Source organism: Marmota monax, unplaced genomic scaffold (genome assembly GCF_021218885.2).
Source record: "Marmota monax isolate L192 unplaced genomic scaffold, Marmota_monax_Labrador192_F-V1.1 WCK01_AAM20220418_F8-fsc00010, whole genome shotgun sequence".
In the NCBI taxonomy this organism is placed as follows: domain Eukaryota; kingdom Metazoa; phylum Chordata; class Mammalia; order Rodentia; family Sciuridae; genus Marmota; species Marmota monax.
The window spans coordinates 13,359,783-13,385,328 of NW_026692321.1; the positions used below are offsets into that span (position 1 = coordinate 13,359,783).

General features: G+C 34.9%; 1 protein-coding gene across 11 annotated transcripts in view; it reads right to left on the bottom strand.

Moving 5' to 3' along the window:
* Positions 1-5,318: 5,318 nt before the first annotated feature.
* The window catches only part of Pum2 (pumilio RNA binding family member 2), an 88,119-nt gene continuing 67,891 nt past the window's right edge, over positions 5,319-25,546 (bottom strand). For 9 of the 11 annotated variants that reach the window (XM_058578376.1, XM_046441323.2, XM_058578378.1 and 6 more), the window contains 8 exons: positions 16,277-16,544; positions 15,407-15,536; positions 13,913-14,047; positions 12,249-12,386; positions 11,551-11,676; positions 11,222-11,343; positions 10,050-10,242; positions 5,319-8,301 (listed from right to left, as the gene is read on the bottom strand). In XM_058578376.1, coding sequence (XP_058434359.1) covers positions 8,170-8,301; positions 10,050-10,242; positions 11,222-11,343; positions 11,551-11,676; positions 12,249-12,386; positions 13,913-14,047; positions 15,407-15,536; positions 16,277-16,544 — 1,244 coding nt within the window. In that variant the 3' untranslated portion in view covers positions 5,319-8,169. The remainder of the gene's footprint in view (positions 8,302-10,049; positions 10,243-11,221; positions 11,344-11,550; positions 11,677-12,248; positions 12,387-13,912; positions 14,048-15,406; positions 15,537-16,276; positions 16,545-25,546) is intronic. The other 2 variants (XM_046441327.2, XM_046441324.2) reach the window with 1 other exon arrangement.

A 25,546-nucleotide genomic window follows, 5' to 3' on the forward strand; every position in this document is an offset into this window, starting at 1 on the left:
TCAGAGTTGGGGAGATGTAAAACGAGTCTCACTACAAAAATCCTCCTTTTTAACTTGTACCCTGTTGTTGGGATGAGTTAGGAGCCTGACCTGCTGTCACCTGTGTGGCTGAGAGGGATGCCTTTTAGTCTGACATCTCTCCAACCCAACCCAGGAATGCTGACCCCTCAGAAGACCCTGAGAGACATCAGGGAAAAGTAATAGCCTGAAAGGTGGGTGAGAGGTTTTCCCTCACTCCCCAGGCTGTGCTGGCCAGAACCCAGGCCTGACCCTGGGCCCCTATACCATGCAGGGAGGGCACTGACGAACGAATAGAGACAATGAAGGAATGGACTGAGAGGGGCCTGTCACTTATTAGGTGATAATGTACATTTGTCCTTTGACCAATAACTGGAAATTAAGGACAAGTTTTATCTCATCCAGACCACTCATTCATTCACTCACTCAACAAATATTTATTAATATTTAGCCCTGTCTTCACATGGCTTTCTGTGCATGTTTGTCTTTGTGTTCAAATTTCCTCTTATAAGAACATTAGTTGTATTGGATTTAGGGACCACCCTAATACAGTGTGATCTCACTACAAAAATCCTGCTTCCAAAGGGCTGGGCACTGTGGCATATGCATGCAATCCCAGTGGCTCCGGAGGCTGAGGCAGAAGGATCTTGAGTTCAAAGCCAGCCTCAGCAACAGTGAAGCGCTAAGCAACTCAGTGAGACCCTGTCTCTAAATAAAATATAAAATAGGGCTGGGGATGTGGCTCAGTGGTCAAGTGCCCCTGAGTTCAACCCCCGGTCCAAAAAAAAAAAAAAATCCTACTTCTAAATAAGATATGATTTACAGGTTCAAAGTGAACATCAGTTGTGGGGCAGAGGCACCCAAAATTCAACCCAACACACCATGAATCACATTTACTATTATCATGAGAGGATACTATTATTCCTTCTTCACTCATTATTTGGAATACTTCTATAAAGAGAACTTATCAACTCTTTGGTTTCTTTGAGTTACAGTCTATACTAGAAAGTCTGGTCTAAATGTTTGCTCTTTCCTTATTTAATTATTTTACAAGTAATTAATTGGTTCTCAAGCATCTCTAAAAATGATCCATTAAAACAAAAATCTTGATGAACTCATGGACTTTTGATGTGTTTCAATCTATTTGCAGTGATTATTTGGTGATTAATAATCTTAACAGTGGCCAAAAGTTCCTAGTTTTGGCCAGTGGTACTCCTTCAGTTTATATTCTGGGTTCTTTTGACATGACCCACAGAGTTCTTAATAGTTGAAATTTTCCAAAGTTGGATATACGAATATATCCTATTCCACTTGCTTTTCTAACAACATGTAATTGCCAACCCTCCATCCAGAGGTGCAGTCTATATTCCCTCCCCTTTTAGTGCACTTTAGTGACTCTCCCTACTGAGGCTGTGTGACTTTGGAGACTAAGCCAAAACAGGCAATTCAGTTTCTGCTTAGTCTTTGCCCCCTCCACCTATCTTGTTCCCTCCACCTTTAGAACCTAGGTCCCATGAATTGGGAAACCCCAGGTTACATAGAGAGGCCATTCTGACTGACAGCTCTCACTTAAGTCCCACCTGATGGTCAACATCAAATGCTGGACATATGATGGTGAGCTGTCAGATGATTCTAGCCACTTTGTGTGTGAGTGTGTTCATTTGTTTCGATGGTCCTAGGGATTGAACCCAGGGACACTCTACCACTGAGCTACACCCCCCCAGCTCTTTTTCTTTTGAGGCAGGATCTGGGTAAGTTGTCCAGGCTGGCTTTGAAAACTTGCCATCGTCCTGCTTTAGTTTCTCGAGTTGCTGGGATTACAGGTATGTGCCACCATGCTTGGCTCTAGTAGTTTCTTGAGTTCATTTATCTTCAGATTTCTTCAGACTTCCTTGGCTAAACGTTTTTCTCTGAATAGCTTTTGGGCTGAATCCTTCAGGTTTTGATATATAAGACTCTCGCTGTTATTAATTTTGAAATTATATTTATTCCAGATTAGATGAGTTCTTTAATTTATGAGTTATTAAGAAGGCTATTTTAAAAATTTCTAAGCTATTTTTCTAATTCATTCTAAAATATAGACTTTTCTAATAGATACAGTTCTCTCTCTAGAATATAGTTTTGATCCCCTTAATTCTACTGTATTCTACTCAGTGAATGTGTCCTGTATGATTTCAGCTTTTTGGAATTTATTAGCCTTTTCATTATGGCCTAATAAATACACTGAAAAAGACTTGGAAGTTACATTGTTAGCAGCTGTTAGCAGTGAGTGGGGGAGTGGAACTGAAGGGTAGTGGAGGTAAGGGGAGGGTTTTTTGTACTTTGTGTGGTTTTGATTGAATTTTTTTTAACCATAAGAATTCATTCAAGCAAAACATATTTTTTTTTTTTTTTTTTTTTTTAGTGCCGGGGATGAAGCCTAGGGCCTTATGCATGCTAGGCAAATGCTCTATCATTGAGTCACACTCCCAGCCCAGTGTAGACCATTGAGCAGAGCAGCTGATGAATCCCATAATGGCCCTTGATTGAGACAGACCACTTAAACCTGGCATTCTTGACTTTGGCTCTTTCTTTTGGGGAGCATTTCCTAAGTACCTAACAGCAGGGTTCAGGCAGAGAGAAAAGCATCTAGTCTGGATTTCCAGAGGTTCAATCTGGCTGGAGAAACCCACAAAAACAAGGGATTGCAGTATTTAGCCATCAGAGAATCAACACATTTTACCTGAAGTCATGATCCCCTGTATCTGTCTAAAGAAGTCTCCAGGGACTTCCAGGGATGATTTAGAAGAGTGGGGCAAATTGGCTCATCAGAGTGAGAGAGAGGCAGTAGGGTTCCAGATTAGCAAATGAAGGCACGGACACACAGTTAAATTACAGGTACATTTTTCAGTATTACTATATCCCATGTAATATTGAGGAGATACTTATAATAATAAAATTAGTTGTCCACCTATGGCTTTAGGTGCCAATTAATCCAGGAAGGAAAGAGGATGAGGAAAAGAGGGTTAAGAAGACGGGTTCAGTTTGGGACATATTTGGGGAAGATGCAGTTGGAGATGTTGGATTTTTAAGACTTCAGGGTCTGGGTCCTAGGAAAGAGATTTGGGTTGGCTAAGGTATGACTGCTAGGATATAAGATGGCGTTGGGGGCAGTCATGAAATTACTGTTGAAGCCACTGAGTTGGTGGGTGGGGATTCTTTCCTTGTGCAGGGAGGTACGTGTATGTAGTGCCCAGGAGCGATCAGCTATAAGTAATTAAAGGAAGAACACTTCTGGAGCTTGAGAGACTACCCAAGGTGCAGGGCAACTCGACTTTGGGAAGCCCCCCCCAACCCCCAGCAGGATGGTGGGAGGGCAATGCATGCAGCTCAGGCCCGGCCGGCCGGGGGCGCCTCCACTTGGGCAGACTGCCGAGTCAGGCCTGATGAGTAAACTGAAATCCCAAGGGTTGAGGGTGTCTAAGGCGACTTGCACCCGGCTGTGGGGGAGCGGGATTCTGGGTCACCTGGAGACAGCCCTTTCCTGACAGCTTGGACCTCCAGGTCCCTTCTTTGTTCTGCACCCTACCCGGAAAGGGAGTGGAATTGGCATAAAGTCATCCTCCCATTCCAGGTGGCGACCCTCTTCCTCCTCAGATCTCAGGTACCCTCCACACCCCACTCCCAACCCCAGACCAGAACCATTTTGAAAGGCGTGGAACAGAGCCGCTCTCAAACATCCCTTTCTTCTCCAGGAGGACCCCGTCCCTGGTGTAGGAGAGGCCCAGCAGGTGCTTTTCAAGGCTTCCTCCCCTAAGAGGCCTGCACGGGTGATTCACAGTGCCAACTATGCGGTCATCCCTGTCTTCCAAATTCTGTTGCTTTACCCACCCTGTTGGTGGGTTCTTTGCAGCACTGCACCCTTCACTCCCCTGCTCAAGAACCTGGGATGCCTCCCTATTGCCAACTACAGACTTGCTTATATTCCAGAACTTCATTCTGTTTCTTCCCCAGAGCTGCATGCTGCATGCTCTGGAGCTGTATCAAAGCATCTAGAATACCACCTGACACAAAGTAAGTGCTCAATAAACCTACCCCAGCCTCCCGGTTGTCTCATCCTAGTTGATTTCTATAGCTCCACCTAGCTTTCACCCTGAGCTGCACTGCCTACAGTGAAGGCAAGGCCCTACCCAGATTTTCAGCAGCTTTCCAGTCACTGCTGGGGACCCAGGCCACTCCTGTAACATGTGTGAGCAAATCACCTCAAGCAGCCCTTGACTTGCCATAGAAGTCACTGATGGTTGGGCCCTAAGGAATTAGTAGGCAACATTCTTTAATATCTTCTGACTCAGAAGGTGACACCTGTGATTTTTAAGTATATCTTCACTTTGTTCAGGCAGATGCTGAGAAGGAATGGCTCAGGCAGATCTTTCTCAATTCAGTGCTTGTTTTGCCTAGAAGTCAAATTAGCATAACTTTTTTGAGCATTGTTATTGTGGTTTACTTCAGGTGGATGGACACACACTGAAGGTTGTTCTTCACTTAGCTATAAACCTGTGGCTCAACTCTGCAAACACATTAATGAATCATCAGAGATAGCTCTTCACACTCAGGAAACACTGATTTGAATGAAAGGCTTCCTTGGTGAACATAAAATTTATGCTGCAATGTTAACCAAGGAACTGGAGAAATGCCCTATGGAGGTACTCAAGTTCACTACCACACACCAGCACTGGGTTCCCCAGGGTCGAGTCCTCGCCAGCTCTGAGGTCTGTGCACAGCAGCCAGGCTCCAGGCTCTTCCTCAGCATGACAGAAAACGTCCTGACTCAACTACCTAGGACACTAGGAAAGTGGACAGTATCTTTCTTAGGTCGGTAAGCTAGGGTAGAAAGAAGGGGTAGTTAAGAATAAACCCCAATCAAGATAAAACTAAACTTGGGAAGAACCCAACTTGTATTTTCTTTAACCTCTGCCCCAGGTTCATGGGGAAAGGAAGCACATACCTGTGTGTGGAGGTATGGGATTTAATTTTCAAAATACGCTTTAAGATGTATCATTTCCCTAATCAGGAAACAGGCTCTGTTTCATCCTATGAAGAATGTAACTAATTATTGCATGCAATTATAGTCAGGTCTAATATATTAATCAAAAGATGGGATTAACACCACCAGAAGGATGTGACCCCAGAACACCATCCACTGGATAAAAATATTGTTTTCTTTAAGTCGGAATAAACTTGAATGGGCAATCTTAATTATAACTGAGATGCAGAGGGTTATGCAGAGGGTTATTTTATCTAGAGAAAAACACAAGACCAGGTTTATTTCATACAATGTTATTCACACATTTTTCATTTTCTAATTTATACATAATATACAAAGAAGTGAAGATAACATTTCAAATGAACCAATAAGAGCCAGGACTTAGACAAACTGGTCCAGAAACAACCTATATCAAAAGGAGACAAAGAGTTGTGGTTCTGCCCAGTTAATTTCTTTATTCTGAAATGTCAGACTTTACTAAAATTCCATGCCAACATAGTAAAAGGTAGAATAGGGAATTGGGGTGGGCAGCAAAAATGGCAGACCATAAAATTTCCACAAGAACAGGAATTTTTCTAGAATATACTTAAGTATTGGGAGGGTTGAGTTGTTAGCACTGGGAAACATGGAAACAACAGGACCCCTAGAGGAGGGTTGTTTCCCAATGTAACATTCTCTAGGACTTGGAATTTTTTAAAACTGCAGCGATAACTGCCTGTGCCAACAGAGTATGGTAAGGATAAAGGCAAACTAGGAATAACTGTATTAATACAGGAAAGTCAGTACCAATCTCCAACAAGGAAAGCTTTGATCCTGAGACCAGGGACTGAAAGTGGAAAGAAAGGTTTGACACGGGGTCGAGACTCTTGAGGCTGGCAAAACAAAATTAGGAAAGGATGGAGAGAGCAGCTTTTTAAGGGACTGAGGAATACTGATAACTATGAAAAGGACATGCTGATGAGCCAGTGTGACTGAGAAGGAACAGTGAATAACAAGTGGTTGGATTTAATGGCCTCACCAAGGAATGTCAGGTTAGAAAACTAGAACAACAACATCCAACATAAAAGGTATTCCTGGCACCCCAATGTTTATGTTATTTTTTTAAGGTTCAAGATATGAATGGCTAAGTGATAAAATCTTTAAATTCAATAATATTGTGCTCAGAAGATTGCTTTTCTTCTGCAGACCTCTAGTAAAAAAAATCCTTTCCATGTTCAACTCATGACAGAGATAGCATGTTCATTTTAGTTTTCAGCATTAAACATAAATGGGTCAACATAAATGTTTATACAAAATACTGACTTCAACAAAATACAAAGCACTTTCTTTATCTTTCAGAAACTGAATATACAAAGCAAGTTTTTTTCCAAAATATTTTCATAGGCAAAGGATTAAAAACGATTTTAATTATACACATATGGTCACAATTTTGCCTTAAAAAGATTGTTGGGAAATGTACATAAGGCCGCTTGTAAATGTACATCATGTTACTGTTATAATGTCTTATGTCCAGAGAAAAAAACGTTATCATACAGATTTGCTCTTACTTGGGAGTAGGCTATTCAAAAATACAGTACTCTTCTGTACAAAGAAAAAAAATCACATCACATTTTAATAAGATGGAAAAAGCATTGGCTTCCTTGGTAAGCAAATATCTCAGTCCAATACTTTCTATTATGCACAATACCCTGACTTCAATTGAAAATGATCCAAATCCAAGCATGTCCGTATTAACAGAGTCAACAACTATGTTATAAAACAAAATGTTTCTCACAATAATAAAAAGAAAGGTGGTTCATACATCTGAAACCATATAAAGATAAAAAATTTTTAAAAAATCACTCTCAATTTGGAGAAATAAATTTACATTATACAACACTATATTGCCAGGTCAAAGAGGGCAGGGACATAAATGTACACTAAAATGCAAATGTTTCCCAAAGAGATAAAACAAATTCCATTTACAGCATGAAGGTTTACAAATGTACACCTGTACAACCAAGGAAAGTGTCACTACTAAATTAGCAAGGCTTTTATAATAAACATTGAAACAAGATTTCCTTTTAAAGTGTAAACTTACATCTATTACTACACACACAATGCATATATTTATAGGAAGCAAAAAAAGCTATCTGAATATGTAATCATGCTTAAATGTTGAGCTATCAAATTCACTTTTCAGTGGCCCCTTTTCACCTCTGTTTCCTACTTTCTGCATCTACTAGGAAAAAGCAAAATAAAGCTCAACACGTCCTCAACATGTCTGTAATTCTATAAGAAAAACAAAATACAAATTTCCACTCTTTCTCATTGCAAACCAAACTGAAAAGTTAATGTGAAACTTCTCATTTAGTGCACTTAACTGGATGGAAGTGTCACCATGATTTTTTTTTCTCCTCTGTTTCCTAACTCTTACAACAATTACATATGTAAGTATATACAATACTTCTGTACATTGCCAGAGACATTATAGGGCAGTATTTGTATTAAAAACCACATCAACCGTAAATAATGTTAAGTTCCTTTTATCTCAAATCATTTTATTCTTGTCTTACTTGCTGAGTTTTTATTTGCATGATAGTTTGTGAATTATCAAAATACAACTTAACTTTCTCTTTTTAAAATATTAATAATATTTATGCAGTTGATTGATAAATCTGTTATAAAAGGCTTCACGCAAAGGAAAAAAAAAAGGACTATAATTCTATATACATCTCTATAAACCTGTTGTGCTGTGGGGTTGTAGACCTACCAGACTGCAAGCCAGTTTTTTAAAAGAATACTGTACTTTTTCCTTTAAAAACTATTTTTGTGACTTTACAAGGTAAAAATTTACAAAATATGTGACAACTTTTTTTTTTTTGATACAGTTACATCATATACAGGCATTCTGTGCTTTGCCAGCAATCCAATCTGATAGGTCTCCATTCAGGGCTGAATATAATTTATAATTCACCACCCCCACCCCCCAAATATACACAAGAACCTTAAAAAATTTACAAATGGATGAATAAAGTCAATAAATAGTTTTGCATTAAAAAAAATTGAAGATTCATAGTTGTGTTTTGATAATTCACAAAAGAAATATTCTTCTCACATAGTTAAATCATCTTCTTTCTTTTTTCCTTTTACAGCATTCCATTTGGTGGTCCTCCAATAGGCCCTAGATCTGGGCTATTTTTCAAATAATATTTTTCCAACTTGGCCAGTATATGCTTCCCATATGTGTATTTGCGCAAAGTAGTAATGTGAGGTCGAATCTGAAAAACAAAATATCTGCTTAGGAAATCTAAGTTATTTTAGGTTCTTAGTTGTTCTTGTTGTTGTTCTTTAAAAAAAATATACATATATATATAATAAATATATATATTAAAAAATATATATATATAGTTGTAGTTGGACACAATATCTTTATTTGTTTTTATGTGGTGTTGAGGATTGAAACCCAGTGACTCGCATGTGGTAGGCAAGTGTTCTACCACCGAGCCACAACCTCAAATTTGGGTAATTCATAGAAATAATCACAATTTATAATTTTAAATTCAAAACAGTTCTGATCCATTCAATTTCTCCAAATATCTGCTCTCAAAACTGTTAAACGAATAAACAAACCACTACTTTTTAAAACGATGTCACATGCAAATAGAGAAATACACAATACAGTGGGAAAGTATCGTGAGGGAGTAATAACATTCTTTAAAATCCCTATCTCTTATCTTTCCTTCCAGATTGGCAAGGCTAAAAATAAATAATACCTGGATTAATGAGCATAGTATAGTAAAATAGGCACTCTTCTCACATACTAGATAGGCAGACACATAACTTGCATGAGATTTTTTGAGTGCAACTTGGCAGTATCTATTAAAATGTAAAATGTTTACATGCTTTGACCTAATCACTCCATATCCAGAAATCTACAATACCCAAACATTTAATTATGCAAGTTTTTTATATAAATACTTATAATCTGAGTTTTTAAACATGATGTTGGCTTATAAAGCACCAATAAAATTTATGCAAAAAAGAGACAAAAATAAATAAATACATACTTATACTAAATAATCTGAGTTTTTAAATATGATGTTAGCTTAATAAATTATGTAGCTGTTAAAAATAAGATCAAAAAGAAATGCAGGAAAAAGAAAAAAAAAAGATCAAAATTTTATTTGTACAATTTTAAGCAGAAACACTGAAGTAAAAAAACAGGAACTTTAGTAGAAGTTAAAGGATAGTTTTTAAAAACTGGCACTATAATTAGCAGTAATTAATTATTGTATATTAGCTAGTAATTGATCCCCAAACACTTTTATGGCAGGAAGGGATCTAAAGCCTTTAAGTCCCAAGTTTTCAATTCCATGAACATAATAATCATTTCAAAGTTATCACGGCAGTATGTTTGTTGCTCAATTAAGGTTTTTATAGGTGCTCTGCATCTGAGATAATGGAACAAAATGGGTTAAGAGATCATTTCCCCTCTATATGATGAAATCCAAAGAGGATATAAAATTTGCTTCTGTTTCCTAAAGAAATAAATTTAGAAAAAGTTCCAGAGCATTGAATTATTATTTCTTCTTCTTTTTTTAAAAGTTAAGTTTTCCTATAGCCATTAACAATTTCTTAAACAGTCATTAGATTCTAGGGAGAAAACAACCTCAGAAAGTATTAGGAGGTATTACTACATGAGGTGAAAAATCATATTAACCCAAAATTCTCTTTGGAAAGACTTGACCAGTTAGTAGGAAAACCTAATTACATTTTTAAAGATCAATGTTCAGTTCATGACTATGAACTAAATAAGAAAGGGGAGGTAAAGAATAATGTTAAACATAGGTAACAGCATTCATGTGGATTTTACTGAACAGGTTACCTTAAGAATTTAATAAAAAGAAAATCAACTGTGGAAGGTTATCCATGGTTTTTTTTTCCCTCTCCAGTTATAGCACATACAAAGAAATTATACCTAGGCAAGTTTAAACATGTAGCCAAAGCCACACAAACTATGTATTACCTTGTGCATGATTATCTTTCTCTGAGCAGGTTCAGCCATGTCAATCATCTTCTGAACCACATAATTGGCATACTGATCCTTCATCATGGTGTATAAGGCACTGTGAGGACCATCGTTCTGGCAGCAAACTTCATCAATCAGTAAAGCTCTCTCAGCACGGGAGGCGTGAGTAACACACTTTTCTACGACATTGCTAGAAACACAATGACCTTGTTATTTTTTTTTTCTTTATAGCAAGATGTCTATGACTTTACAAAGAATTTGCTCCAACATATTAGAAAACAGAAGAGGCATTAAGATGGGGTTTTCTTGTTTTACAATTACTTTAAAAACAGGAATTTGGGCTGGGCCATGTGGTGCACACCTATTTTAGGCTGAAGCACGGCCACAAGCTCCAGGCCAGCCTGGGCAACACAGCAAGACCCTGTCCCAAAACAAAATAAAGTACAAATTAGCACACGTGAGGCAATGGGTTTGATTCTCAGAACCATGTAAAAATAAGTAAATAAAATATAGGTATTGTGTCCATCTACAACTAAAAATATTTTTAAAAACACACACACAAAAAAGGCTGAAATGTAGCTCAGAGTAGAGCACTTGCCTGACATCATGAGGTCCTGGGTTTGATCCTGGGCACCAAAACCCAAAACACCCCACCCCTTTGCTACCATCAAGAAAATGGCACCATAGAATAACCCACCTTTTGACATTTGCAAATTTAATTATGAGTGTTAAAATTATAATCCAAAAAAGAAAACCACATTGATAATAAAGTCTGACTTTCAAAAACATGCACTGAATACATCTGCATTTTCTTACTGGTCTTGGGGATCAATATTTTCTAAATACAGATTCAAAAGTGGAATAAATGTGGATAAAAGCAATTAGTTATGTGTGTTTAAGAAGGGGAGAGAGAGAAAAAAAAAAAAGAATGTTCTGTATGTACGTTTTCTTTTGAGAGTTGTATTTTGCTATGTTGCCAAGGCTAGTTTCAAGCTTATGAGAGTTCTATCCACTGTCCTGTTCCAACATTCTGAGCAACTTTGTCTATAGGTATATGCCACCATGCCTGCCTTTATGTTCTTCTAAAAGTCACCAAGAGATGATCCTTCAATGATATATACTTTATGCATTCCTGTTGAAAAAACTGAAATTAGAAAATATTACAATACCTGGCAAATTTGTGTTGACTCAGAGCTAACACCTTTCCTCTGATTTCAGAAACAATTTTGCTCTTGTCTTCAGGCCGACCATGTTCTAGTACATGCTGAATAACATAATTGCCATACTGATCCTACAGACAGATATTTAAAAATTATTTCCTATTAGCTGTTTCTTTAGAATAATTATGATTCCTTAAAAAGATGTTAAACATTTGTCCCCAAATCTAGAGGATCAAGAACACAATAAATTCATTTTACTATTTAATAATAAATTATATTTCTTAAAAAAAAATTTTCCAAGAACATACACACACTTCAAATTATTAAAGAATTCATACCTGTACTAACTGCTCTGTATGTTGGTGAAGTTCTTCCAAGATGGGTAAGGTCTGTTCTGCAGTACAATGCTCTAGAATACGTTGAATTACTCTGCAGCCATAAGGATGGGTTGAAAGCACAAATACCTTAAAACAAAATAACTAAAAATTAAACTTCTGATATTTTTTAACTGTTTTAAAAGGTAGACAGATTTCTGATTCACGTTTACTACAACCTCTACCATGACAGCAAAGACTGGGAGGTTGTGGGAGAGTACTGAATTTATAGATAAAGATATTCTGACTGAAAGGAACTTAACCAGAAGATTGAGGGTATGTGATATTGTTGAAGAATGGAGGAAGGGTAGTTTAGAGCTGAGTGTGTACCTTCTTATTAAAACCATTGAGACTTCTCCTTAACTCCCTCTCCCCAGGAAATTTGGAAAACATCGTGCTTTATAATTTTAATAGTGATTATCTTAACTTCTTAAAATAATACTACCAAACTACTAAGTTTTTCAACTTGTGTGTGTGGGGGGCAGCGAGAAACACTATCTAATGACTACAAAAGAGGCAGAAATTAATGTACATCTACTGTCTTGTCTCTTTATTTTTATATGCACATGCTGGTAATATCTTGAGACTCAAGAAAAAAATGTTAATATTCAAAATCTAAAATAATGCCCCACTAACAAATTAGAAGCCAAAAGCAATCTTACTTGTCCTTTGAAAGCATCAATGATGAACTGCAGTGACTGTGGCTGAACACATTCAATACATTTTTGTACAACGTGGTTTCCGTTCTGATCTTTCACACATTTGAGTACATGACCATCTAGCTCCTTTACCATTTCACTCTGCAAAGATGATGCCATTTAAAATTAACTAATCAAACAACATAACAAGATTAGAAATACTTCGGTGAGTAAAACATTATACTCAAAAATATTTCCTGTTTGTTAATTTTTTTAATATATGAAAAATAAAAAATATTCCCTGAAGTATAATTAGAAGAAACCATTGAAACTGAGAATTATTAAAACATACTGGAGGACTGTAATGCTGATGATACATGTTGAAATATAACCTAATAATGCTGAATTTGCATGGCAGACAAACTACTATCTTCACTGTATACACCTTCCACTAATCTTTCTTAGCTGGTAAAAACACACTCTTAGAATTCTAAAGTTCTGTCCTACTTAGCCTCTCTGCAGTCCTCAAAAAGGAATTATTATTATTATTTGTGGTGGTACTGGAGATGAACCCAGGGACACTTTACATGGAGCTACATTCTCAGTCCTTTTTGAGACAGGTCTTGCCTTAGCAACTTATTGCCCAGGCTAGTCTTGAACTTTATATCCCCTTGCCTCATTCTCCCAAGTACCTGGGATTACAGGTGTGATCTACCAAACCTGGCTTTCTTACGTATTTTCAATGTTGGTATTTGTGTACACATACTCACACACACCCATTTATCCATATTATTTTTGATTCTAAAATTTATTTTTATTACATGACACAAAAATTATTTTTTAAACTTACTAACATTACCTTCTAAGAAAAAAATTTCCTTAACTATGTTTTCACTGTAATATAGAAATCATTTATACATAAGAGAGTTTGTGGCAATTAATGTCATAGTAAAAGTATGTTTAATCTCATAAGAATCCCACTCAGGGTCACTTCATAGGGTACACATGCATATATGTACAAAAACACACATACTTAAAATTTTGTTACTGGTGCATCATAATTATACATAATAGTGGGATTCACTTACATATTCCTCTACATGCACATAACAATATAATTTGGTCAGTTTTGTCCCCCAGTACCCCCCTTTCCTTTTCCTCCTCCTTTCACAGTACGTATTTTAAAATTCGGAGAATCAGCATTTATCCTTATTCCCTACTTTCAATATTCTTGTCTATTTCAAATAATTTTTAAACATTATTTTGATGTTTACAATAAAAGTACCAGGAGTATGTGACTAGACTTGCATTAACACTTATTTACATTTTCCACCCATTTCCTCATTTAATTTATATGTGTTTTCTTTAACATATCATGGGCTGGCACTGTAGTTCAGTGATAGAGTGTTTGCCTAGAACACGGAAGGCCCTGGGTTCAATCATAAGTAGCAACTATGACAAGCAAAAAAACATGCGTCATTTAACATTATTCTTGTACATAGTAAGCACTCAAATACCTTCAATGAAAGATGGAAAGATATAGAAGGGAATGGATGGAGAGACCAAAGATCTGCTCTGTAACTTTTAGAGAGTAAGGAGTTATTTTAGACTTATCAAAAAAATTTAGTCTAATTTTAGAAATATCTAAAAATTGAGTAAAATATTACAAAATTTTTTTCTTAACTTACAATTACCTGCTGGTCAGAAGAAATAGACTCTAATGCTTTTTGAATAACACGGCAGCCATACATCTGTAAGGCTAAAGGCAGAACATGACCACGAATTCGAGTAGCCAAGGCTAGTTTTTGATCCAAACTTCCAAACTGACAGAAAAGAAAGTATCATTAATATAAAGTGACCATATTAATTTATTAAACCTGAATAAGATGCTTTGAAATCTGTTCAATCTGTTTTTAAAATATACCTGTTTTTTATTAGTCTTTAATAGTCTTTATTAAAGTTACGCATCTTCATTTCTAACACACCCCCAACATCTTTAATACATGAACTTTGGAGCCATTCATTCAGACCACTAAAATTTTCTTATCCAGGTAATTTTCAAATAGTATTCTGATACAATTGAAGAGAAAAACCTGTTAAGCTGTTCTACAACAGATGTTTTAGGTAAATTACCAAATAGAACACACAAATTCAAATAAAGAATACAGTGGTATTCACTAACTGGTTCACCTAAGACTTATTCCTAAGATTTTACAATCCTAGGAATTAACAAACTTTAAAGTAGGTCCAAATGTATAAAATTTAAAAAACTAACACATACACACACATCTACACCCAGCCCATAAAGTACACCATTTTAATGTGTATAATTCAGTGGTATTAATTATACTCACTCTGTTGTACAACCATCAATCATTCTGTCCAAATCTTTTGAATATCTTCAAATGGAACTGCCTTACCCATTCAACAATAACTTTCCATATTTCCCTTTCCTCCCAACCCTCATCTACTATATGTTCCTATGAATGTGCTTTTGTAGATTTTCATGTAGGTGGAACCCTATGTTTGTCCTTTTGTGTCTGGTTTATTTTTAGCTTAACGCTTTCAAGGATCTTCCATGCTGTACCATGTACCAGAAGTTCTTTCCTTTTTATGGATGAATAATATTCTGTTGTTTTGTATATAAAATTTTGTTTATCCATTTATCTTGCTGATGGATAGTGGATCATTTCCTAACTTTGGGCTACTGTAAATAATGGTACAACGAACACTACTGTTCAAGTTCCTGTTTTCAATTTATTGCATCATTTTATATTCCTATCAACAATGTATGAGTGTTACTTCTCGACATCCTTACCCATACTTGATATTTTCCTTTCTTTTTAAAAAAATTATAGCCATTTTAGTAGGTATAAAGTAGCATCACATTGTGGTTTTGATGTACATATCCCCAGTAATTAAGAATGTTTAGGCATCTTTTCATGGGTTAATGGCTATTGGTATTTTCTGTGGAGAAATGTCTATTCAAGTCCTTTATTCATTTTTCAACTGGGTTGTCCTTTTTGTAGGACTTCTTTATATTATATTTAGATATAAAATCATTATTAAATATATGACTTGCAAATATTATTGTATAAAAGTGACTGTTATCTATGTTCAGAGCTTTTCTCAGCTTTAAGTATGTGGATTATAATTGAGTACAAATATGTATGCAGGCTTACCTCAAAAAATTTCTGTATAACATAGTTGCCAAAAACATCTGTCATTAATTGATAGGCTGCTTGTAAAATTTCATTAAATACCATCTGTCGCTCGGCTGGAGTAGCTCTCTCTAACTTCTGCTGTATGAACCTATGTTGGGAAAAATTTTAAACATCACGACAATGAATTGAAAATAAGCTCAGCAAAATCTATTTCTTGAGTATTATACTTCCCTCCAATCATTTTCAGAAATATCAACACACTTTATATGTATATAGCTTAGCTTGTAACAAAATATAAATATTATGAAGTGTCTCTTTATAACATCTTAAAAAAACTATTAGATTAATAAAAAATGAACTTAAAATAATCTTTGTTTAGTTCTTTTATAGTAACATATTTTAGAATATAAAGAAAACCTTAGAAATAAAATTCAAACACAAATGAATTACTAAGTTAGTCACTGTAGGTGAACCTTGTAACTTAAGAACTTTCAGTTACAGGGAGATAAAATTTGTATGCAACTATCTAAAATTACTTGTTTAAGGGCTGGGGCAGCGGCTCAGCAGCAGAATGTTTGCCTGGCATGCCTGAGGCACTGGGTTCGATCCTCAGCACCACATAAAAATAAAATAAAGCCATTCTGTCCATCTACAACTACAAAAAAATTAACTAAACAGAACAAAAAGCAACAAAAGTATTTAACTACATATATATTTTTATAATTTATCCTAATGTGAAAAGAAAAAATATAATCCATGTTGGTTTTAAGAGCTTCCATTGTCAATGCAGGTTAGCTAAGCCAAGACAAGAAAAATTTACACTTTTATAAGATAGTAATTTTCAAAGCAAAAATAAAGCAGGAAGTATCACGAATTATAAATACCTACCTAGAACCATGCTGGTCTTGAGAAAACTCAACTATATGTCCAATCAAGTCTCTAAGTTGAAGGTTTGGGAAGCGGTTGTTTCTGAAATCTTCCAATAATCTACTGCGGCCAGAAGGCATAATATCAGACCTATTATACCGAAGCCGAGAAGGAGGAAAGAGCTGGCTGCTGGAACTAAATAGACTGGAAGTGCTTGAAGCACTTCGATATTTTGCTTCTGCTCCAGGTGCTGCAGAGATATATCGTCCACTACCATTTGTCAGACCTCCTACAACAAAGCAGCTGGTCAGCAGATATTTTTGACAAAGTTATTTCTCAAATAAAAGTTACTTTTGTAATAAGCTAGCAAACAGATTAAAGTATTGAAGTATTAACGGAATAACACTGAGTGTTAAGTCTGTACTCTTTGAGAAAACATTAAAAATACATTGTCATATATACTTCTAGTAAAGACAAAACACCTTTTGTTAACTCAATGTTTGGAGCTTAAAAAAAAAAAAAGCCACACAATATTAAGTAATGATTCAAAGTATACACAATTTTAAGAGATTATTACATTTTAATTTAAATATACTCTCCATAAAATACTATTCTTTTGCAGACAAATAGTAGTAAAAAAACAGCAGTTATTCCCAGAGCTTTAATCACTTATGATGAATAAAAAAGCTGGTAACTGATGTCCTAGTCAACATAATAAAATTAAAAGGCAGTCAATAGAAACAAAAACAAATACAAGAGGGAAATTATTTTTATTATAAACAATTTATAAGTACTTGACAGTGTCCTTTTAAAAATGAAAATGCAAAGGCCATTGCAAAATGCAGATTTTAGTAGTTCAGAAAAATCAAATCCACCATCACCTGTTATTATATACCAACTCTGTTTAGAGTACAGCCATATAGTCAGTCAGTTGGAACCATGGGGAAAAGATGTTCCTAAGGACACACTGTCAGTGCAAAGCCATACAGAAACATTAAAGGCCAAAGGAATTATGAAGGTAGGGAGCAAATAGGAGTTTAAATCCGAGAACAAATAGGGTTAGAGTACTCTTATTTGACTCTCTGTTCTTACTGCCCTAGCTTTAATTTTTTCTACAGCATATTATACATTTGTTTATTAGAATCAACTCCTCCAATGTTAAGTGGCATCAAATTACATCGATCAACAGGTTATATAACCTGGCATGTAGAACAATGTCTAACATATAGCAAGTGGGTGCAAAATATTTCCTGAATGACAACTAGAAGCATAAATATTTTATGTAGCATGGACTGCCTAAGGTTTCATTGTAGCATATCTTGTTTAAAATGTGTGTAATGAACAGTTCATCTTATACAACAACATCTTTAAATAACAAATTCTTGTTTTTTCTTTCTTCTACATGCTAGCCTCAGTAACCAGATGAAATATGCAACTAAGAGTTCAGTGTTTGAATATCAATTTTATCACTACTTCCGACTCTTCCAGTCCCCATTACTTGCTTACATAATTTCATGAAATGTTCGTAACAATAAATAATAACTAGCCCACCTGATCATTTAACAATGCAATTAGCATGACATTTAAAAACCCTACTTTAATCTGGTCTTTATCACATCCCATGTCACCGGGTTTGCGCTAGCATCCTGGCCCTTTTTGTAGGGAAGAGTAGTTTACTTTCCAATGTTTTTACACACATCAATTTTATTTCTCTTTCAAAGGCTATTTTGAAGATATGGTAAAAAATCTACAGCATCCTGTTGAACATATCCTCAAATCAAGTTTTCAAATCTATTTCAAACCTATTTCTCATACAAATTTCCTTGTAATACACTATTTCCTTGTTGTACACTAACTGTTCACTTTCACCCCCTCCCCAACCCCACTAGGTATTGAACTCGGAGGCACTTAACTGCCTGAGCCACATCCTCAGCCCTTTCTGTACTTTTTTTTTAGAGACAAGGTCTCACTGAGTTGCTTAGGGCTTTGTTAAGTTGCTGAGGCTGGCTTTGAACTCACAATCCTCCTGCCTCAGCCTCCTGAGCCATTAGGATTACAGGTGTGTGCCTGGCATACCTTATTCTTTACTAAGATTTTCAATACCAAATTAAGAAATGCATACTTACCCCAAGAAATGACCAAACCAATTTTATTTGGTATCTTTCAAATATCTACCAGGAATGTCTCCCATATCTATATTTCTTTAATTCTGTTCTATCAGCTCCTAACACCTAACTCCTGATGTAATCTTTACAAGGCGATTGTTTAATAAAGCTAAAGCTGCCTTGAGTTTTAAAAACCTTAGACTTTCAGGTCTAGAAAAATTAGCCTCAATTATAAAATAAGAAAAATTATTTTACCCAGTAGGATACCTGCCTTACGTTAATTTTTACTCAGCATTTAAAACCCAATTTATAATATTCATTAAACATTTTAAATATGGTAGTTTAAGCATTGAAAAAAGGTCATCTAAAACCTTGGGGTTAAGGAACATTCTAACAAAACAATGGACTATACCATGTTCTTCAAAAACAAAAAACAAACAAACAAAAAAAAAAAACAAAAAAAGGGAAGGTATAAAAGACTAAAACAGTTCAAGATTGGAGAACCATGAAAAATAAATGTAATACAAAATCACTTAGGGATTTTGGTTGATTGGATAACAGGCTCCCAAATCAATCTCCCTCCCTCTCTTTATAACAGACATTGGTAATGCACTGGCAACACTGCATTAAAACTGGCTGATTTGATAGTAGTACTGTTCACATCAATCTCCAGACTGTGATAACTGTGGTTACACGAAAGACTATCCTCATTTTCAGGAAATATATACTGATGAATTTATAAATACAGAACTTTATGTCTGCATCTTCAAAGAATCAGAAAAATACAATTTGTGTTTTGTGTGGAGGGGATAGGGAGATGATGATAAAATGAACATGGTAACATGATAACTTTTGGAGAATATGAATGAAGGATATCCTGGGATTTTTAAAACACAAGTTGTGTACTTTTCCCATGATGCTGAAATTATCCCCAAATTAAAAACACACAAACCGGTCACCCATATTTATACTTCTGATGTTCGTAGTCTAAAAGAAGGTTATGTTCTGTACCAGATGTGCTAGAGGGATAACAGGTCCTTTCATCATTTAGTCTCTGCCACTACTTACTACTTCTTGATCACTATGTGAGTAAGAGTGTACAGGACACAAAGAACAGTACTACAAAGATGAGATCACTAGGGTGCAAAAGTAACAAGACATGTAGCTAGTCAGCTAAGACTTCCAGGTGAGCACTCATCGCACAATAGTGTGCTGCCCATTACATACCATTTACATAGGTATCTTTCAAGTTCACTCATGATAATTTGTTGACAGTAAACACTTCACATTTTTACTAGTAGAAATAATAAGACATAGTTTTTCATTAATTTCTTTGAGAGATCTACTGTTTTAGAATCTTTCCCTATTAAACACCAGAAGCCAAAAATATTTAAAAATATAGGGAAAAACATGGGAGAAAAGCAATGCAACAACTGAGAAACAAAAAGAATCTGATTAGCCTTTGTATTCTAACCTCTTGGGATTGCAAAGGCAGGTCCTCAATCTGTGCGACAAATCATTATATTCTTTTTAACAACCAATTGATGATAAATAGGAAAACAGACTTCTGAGTCTTAGAATTACCTTTCTTAGTTTAAAAAGAAATCTACCTGATGGCTATTCTGATAGAAGAATCTGAAGAACAATGAATTAGATCAAAATAATTTATTTAAAGGCTAATTTTACAACATGTTTTACTACTAATTTGAAATAAAAATGGCTATTCAAGTAGATTTGGAGTCCTGCACAAGGCACAACTCCATATAGGCCAAAAGGGAGAGTATGTTTCATAAGGCAAGGCTCTGGAATTCTTCATAAATAAAAAGATAATAATGCAACATAACTAGTTTAGTTGCAATAAGCAAAGAATCAATGACACAAAATGGATAGCTGGGGGAAAATAACCCTAAAAGTAGTCTACTTTATGGCATTAACTTCATGCCTAGCCTGTAGAGGTCCATTTAGGGCTTTTAGTTCAGTATTTTTTCTCTAATCAATTTTCAAAAGAAGTATTTGAAACATTTAAAGTAGACTTCAACAACCATGGATAATCTGACTTTCTGCTACATCTGTCTGCATGTTGCTTGGTTTTAGTGGTAAAACTCAAAGTTGAGGAGTGGGGGGAAAAAAAGACTCCATAGCAGTATTTCTCAATATGCACACAAATGACTTTGGGATCATGGTAACATATTTCTAAATACTCATAGTTTATAGTATAAAGTAGACCTTGGGCCCAAAGCATATAGTAATTTATTACTTTGTTGAGAAAGAAAAAATTATTACTTTGTTGTGAAAAAAAACTATTTAGAGTATAATTCAATATACTCCCTGGACATTATACATGGCCTTTTTATCCTTCTGTACATAATTGTTTTAAAGAGGCAGCTACCACTTACTTAATATTCTCTATAAGACTGTGATGTTCTTCTACCTTCTATCCATTACCCAGTTGGCTAAGAGTTTGTTGGTGGAATAGAGGGCCAACTCCATAGTGTTGTTTTGTCCCTCCTCTAAAATATGTTCGTTTAAGTTCGAATCCCTTATACCTGTAAATGAGATATTATTTGGAAACAAGGTCTTTGCAGGTGTTACCAAGTTAAAATGAGGTTATACTTGACTAGTATGGGTTCTATCCAATGACTGGTGTTCTTACAAAACAGAGACACAGAGAGAGAATACTATGTGCTAATGGAGGGGAAGTGATTTATCTACAAACCATAGAAAAGAGAATTGCCAGTAACCACCAAAAGCTGGAAAAAGGCAAGAAAAGATTTATTCTCCAGAGCCTTTTAGAGCATGGTTATACCTATCATTGATTTTAGACTTCTAGACTTCGGAATTGTGAAATAAATTTCTGCTATTTGAAGCCACCCAATTATAGTATTTGTCACAATAGCCCTATAAAAGTAATACAAATGCCATTTTTTTCAATTAAAAAAAATCATATATTAGCTTGAATACTTAATGTTAAGAATATTTATAATACAATACAAATGCTTAAATGAAGATACTGAAGTCATTATGATTGATTAAAGTTAAAACAAAGATAGTATTTCTTTCCAGATTAATATACAAATGACTCAAGCATATGGTTCCCCCCCCCATTTTTCAACACTCAAAAAAATTTTATGTATTGCATTTAAAAGTATAAAATTATTTTTATGTTTCTCTAAACTGGCAAGTATTGGTAATATTATTTTATGATACTTTAAGGTAACACTGCTATACAAGAATGTCATTCTCCTAATAAACCTGAGACAAATGTATCTCCATTTTACATGTGTGACAACATACTTAAGCTGAATAACTCATTCAAGGAAGCATTATGTAGTAGATTGAAAATTATTTACTTTCCTTTTTTGAAGTACTGGGGATTGAACCCAAGGGTTCTCCATCATTGAGCTAAAATTCCAGCCCTTTTCATTTTGAGACAGGTTCTTATTAAAGTCACCCAGGTTGCCCTTGAACGTGTGTAATCCTCCTACCTCAGCCTCCCAAATAGCTGGGATTTCAGGCAGGCCCTATCATACCTGGACTACACTAACAATTTTTAAATGTCTGAATGATTCACTCCGCTGTATTTAATGAAAAATATTTAATGTCATATGCCACCCTTGGAAAATGCTTAGAGATATATTTTAAATATTGTTACCTAGATATTTTCCACATAGAAACCAAAATTTTATTTTGTTTTTGGTACTGCAGATTGAACTGAGGTATTTAACCACTGAGTTATAACCTTAGCCCTTTCTATTTACTTTTATTTTGAGAAGAGTCTCCTAAGTTGCTTAGGGCCTTGATAAATTGCTGAGGCTGGCCTCAAACTTGTGATCCTCCTGCCTCAGCCTCTTGAGTTGTAGGTAGTATAGGTGTGCACCACTGTTCCTGTCAAGAAACCAAAATTTTATTCAGGGAAAGGCTGAGGGTACAGCCTTCAAAAAACAAAGTAATCCTCGTGCAAAGTATAATCTTTCATATCATTTTAATAGGCTACTATTAAAAGCATAAACATGTCATTAAGATATAAACTTAATGACAATATATAAGCAAACATAAGATATAAACTATAAACCAGAGTTCAAAATAAAAATCTATTGCTTCTATTCTTATTATGATTCTCTTCTAAAAACAATTAAGAAACCTTACCTTACAGTCTCAAATAGTTGAACTTAAGCACAAAAACAAAGGTAAAGGGTGATCGTCATCACAGAAGATACTTAATATACTCTTCCCTCATTCATCAAAGATCATATTTAACAGATCCAGTTTTAATATAAAAACAATATAGTCTTCAGTCTAGTACTATATCATTTCCATCAATAACTTTCCTTGCCAATTTCCATTATTCTGTCAAAAGGGGTAGAGTTTTCTATGGTTTTAAAAATTGTCTGGATTTTATAATTTTTGTGACTGATGAACATGAGAACACTTTAAAAACCTAACCTCACCACTTGACAAAAGAGTAAGTACTGGGTAAGCTTCTACTAGCTGCCTAATATGGGCACATGGATAAAAGTTATTTCAGCCTTTCAGATTCACTGGACTTTTCTTTGGTTAAAACACTGGGTAATAGTTAATAAACCATTAAATTTTATCTGTATTTTCTTTTAAATACTGCTACTGAGACTGCCTTTCCTGGTTGGGGAATAAGAAAATTGTAAAAGCTGGGAGTTTTCTCTTAAATCATGACTAATAAGGACTTCAGCCATTTTAATTAAAGTTCCCTTCATAAATTAGGACTACTGGGAAGAATAATTTAGATCCTAGACAAACACTGGCACATTTATTTCTTGATAGGGTTGTTATGATGGGAAGAGGGTTGAACTGGGAAGATACTATGAAAAATCTTAAAAACCAAGAAACACACTACAAACACACACACACACAGACACTTCCACCACTGTCACAAAACTTCATTTTCTTAAGTGCAACAGTTCAATATCCCTAATAAAAAACCAGAAATCTGAAGTCCAAAACAGTGCCAAAATCATGCCACAAGTGGAAAATTTTTGTATTTCCACTTGGGACTGCATATGAAGGGTCTCAGTTAAAATGCAGACACTAAAAATAATATATAAAAGTATCGTCAAAAAGCATGCAAAAGGTACATAGATTCCATCCCCAAGATCTTTCACTATGTCTAAGTAAATATGCTAAAATCTGAAAGAAAAAAAAAATCAAGAATGTTATCTGAAGAATATGGTCTGACATACTTTGAGAGAAAGTATATTGATTGAGAACCAATAATCCATTAATGTAAAAACAAAAGTAGCCATTGTTTTTGATAAAAAACAGATGTGTTAATAAAACAATGAAACAAAACCACCTGAATTCAACTACCTGAACATTCATTAAGATCTGACTACTCTTGAAGTTGCAGAGAAAGGTCTGGGACTTCTGGTTTCGAACCTGGCAAAAAATAAATAAATCTAGAACAATTCTAATGTAATTCAATTGGCAGTAAATTTGCTACAAAAACCATGAAAGACAATAATTTTATGGAAAGAATTACTGATATTAAAGTATACTTTATATACTATACTGTAGCTGTTGTTTTTGTATATGCTACCAAATTACAAACTTGATCATAATACATAAGAATAGTGCTTTCTCTTTCTAGTCAAGCAGAGAGGTTGGCATGCAGGCATTTGATATTGGTTGAATTAATAAGTAAAAACTTTGATCATACATAAAAGTTTTAAAAAGGTAGGCAATAAACCACATAAAAGATGAATACATTAAACAGCAATGAGTCTCAGTAATTATGAATAAAACTTGCTATTTAGATTCTATTTAACAATATTTTAAAAAATCACATAAAGGTCATCATCTTTAAGAAAAATTTGAAATCTGAAATCCAAAATAATTTAAAAATTATACTTAAAGAGCTCTTAAAATACTTTTTAAGGTTAAAAAAACCCATTTATATATATTCTGGATTAAGGGTTAATTATTAGCAAGTAAAAAAACAAGAAGACAACACACCAACATTCAAACTCACTTCTTGCATCAGGTCACAAGAGGTTAAATTATATTTTACTACAATGTTATAAAAAGTTCAGAAAGATTCTAAAATTAGGAAATAAGATTATTTTAATTCATTCAGACAGATATTAGACTGAAACAAAACCATCCTTCAAGAAACAGAAAGGCACCTGGAATAAGAAAGATTGGCTTGGGCTCACAATTTTTGTTTTGCCTCTCAATAATTTCATGATCATAATAAGCAAGTCACTTCCTTTAAGAATGAACTCTGTGTATATATGTGATACTTTGTAGTGAGAAACAGAAGCTAAGGTTCATTTTCTCTCATCTGGACACCAACTGCTCCAGCCCAACGTGCTTTTCAGACCACATTTTTCATATACACTGGAGTGGGACCTGGGTTACAAAACAGGTAATTAAATGAGCAGATCTATTTCTAGATCCTCTTTTTGTTCCTCTGGTCTATTTATCTATCCTTGAATCAATACCATAATCTTAGTTACCATAGTTTCATAGGCTTTGGTATTTGCCAATATTAACTTCCCTAAGTTGAACATTCAAGATTTTCTTGATTATTCTTGGTTTAGCTTTTCCATTTACATCTTTTAATTATTTTTGTTAAATGGTATTAGGGATTGAACCCTGGTGTGCTCAAACTCTCAGCTACAATCCCTGCAATCTCCAGCCCATTAAATTTTTTATTTTGAGACAGGGTCTTTGATAACTTGTCAAGGCTATTCTTGAACTTGCATTCCTCCTGCCTCAGTCTCTGAAGTAGGTGGGATTACAGGCATATGTTAGTTACAACGCCCAACTTCCACTTATATTTTTAAAAATCAGCTTGTTAGTTTTTCTTTTTAATACCTGAAAAAATTTTGAGGCAATACTAAATATATATATATATTGACTAGAAGAAATCTGGAATCTTTATAACACTAGTCTTTCAACCCATACATATGGCGAGTCCTTCCATTTAAATCTTCTTAAAGTTTACAGTGTAAAGAATTTGCCCTTCTTCAACTGGATGTATTCCTAGGTACATCACAAAGAAACAATCTTATGTGAATATATTCTCTACAAATAAGATACAATTTTCAATGTCATCTCAGGACACATGCTGTTTTCATTTTAAAAAGTTACTTGCTGAGGCTACAAATCCCTTATGAAGCAAACCCACTTTTTTTAAAATGGAGTTACTTTT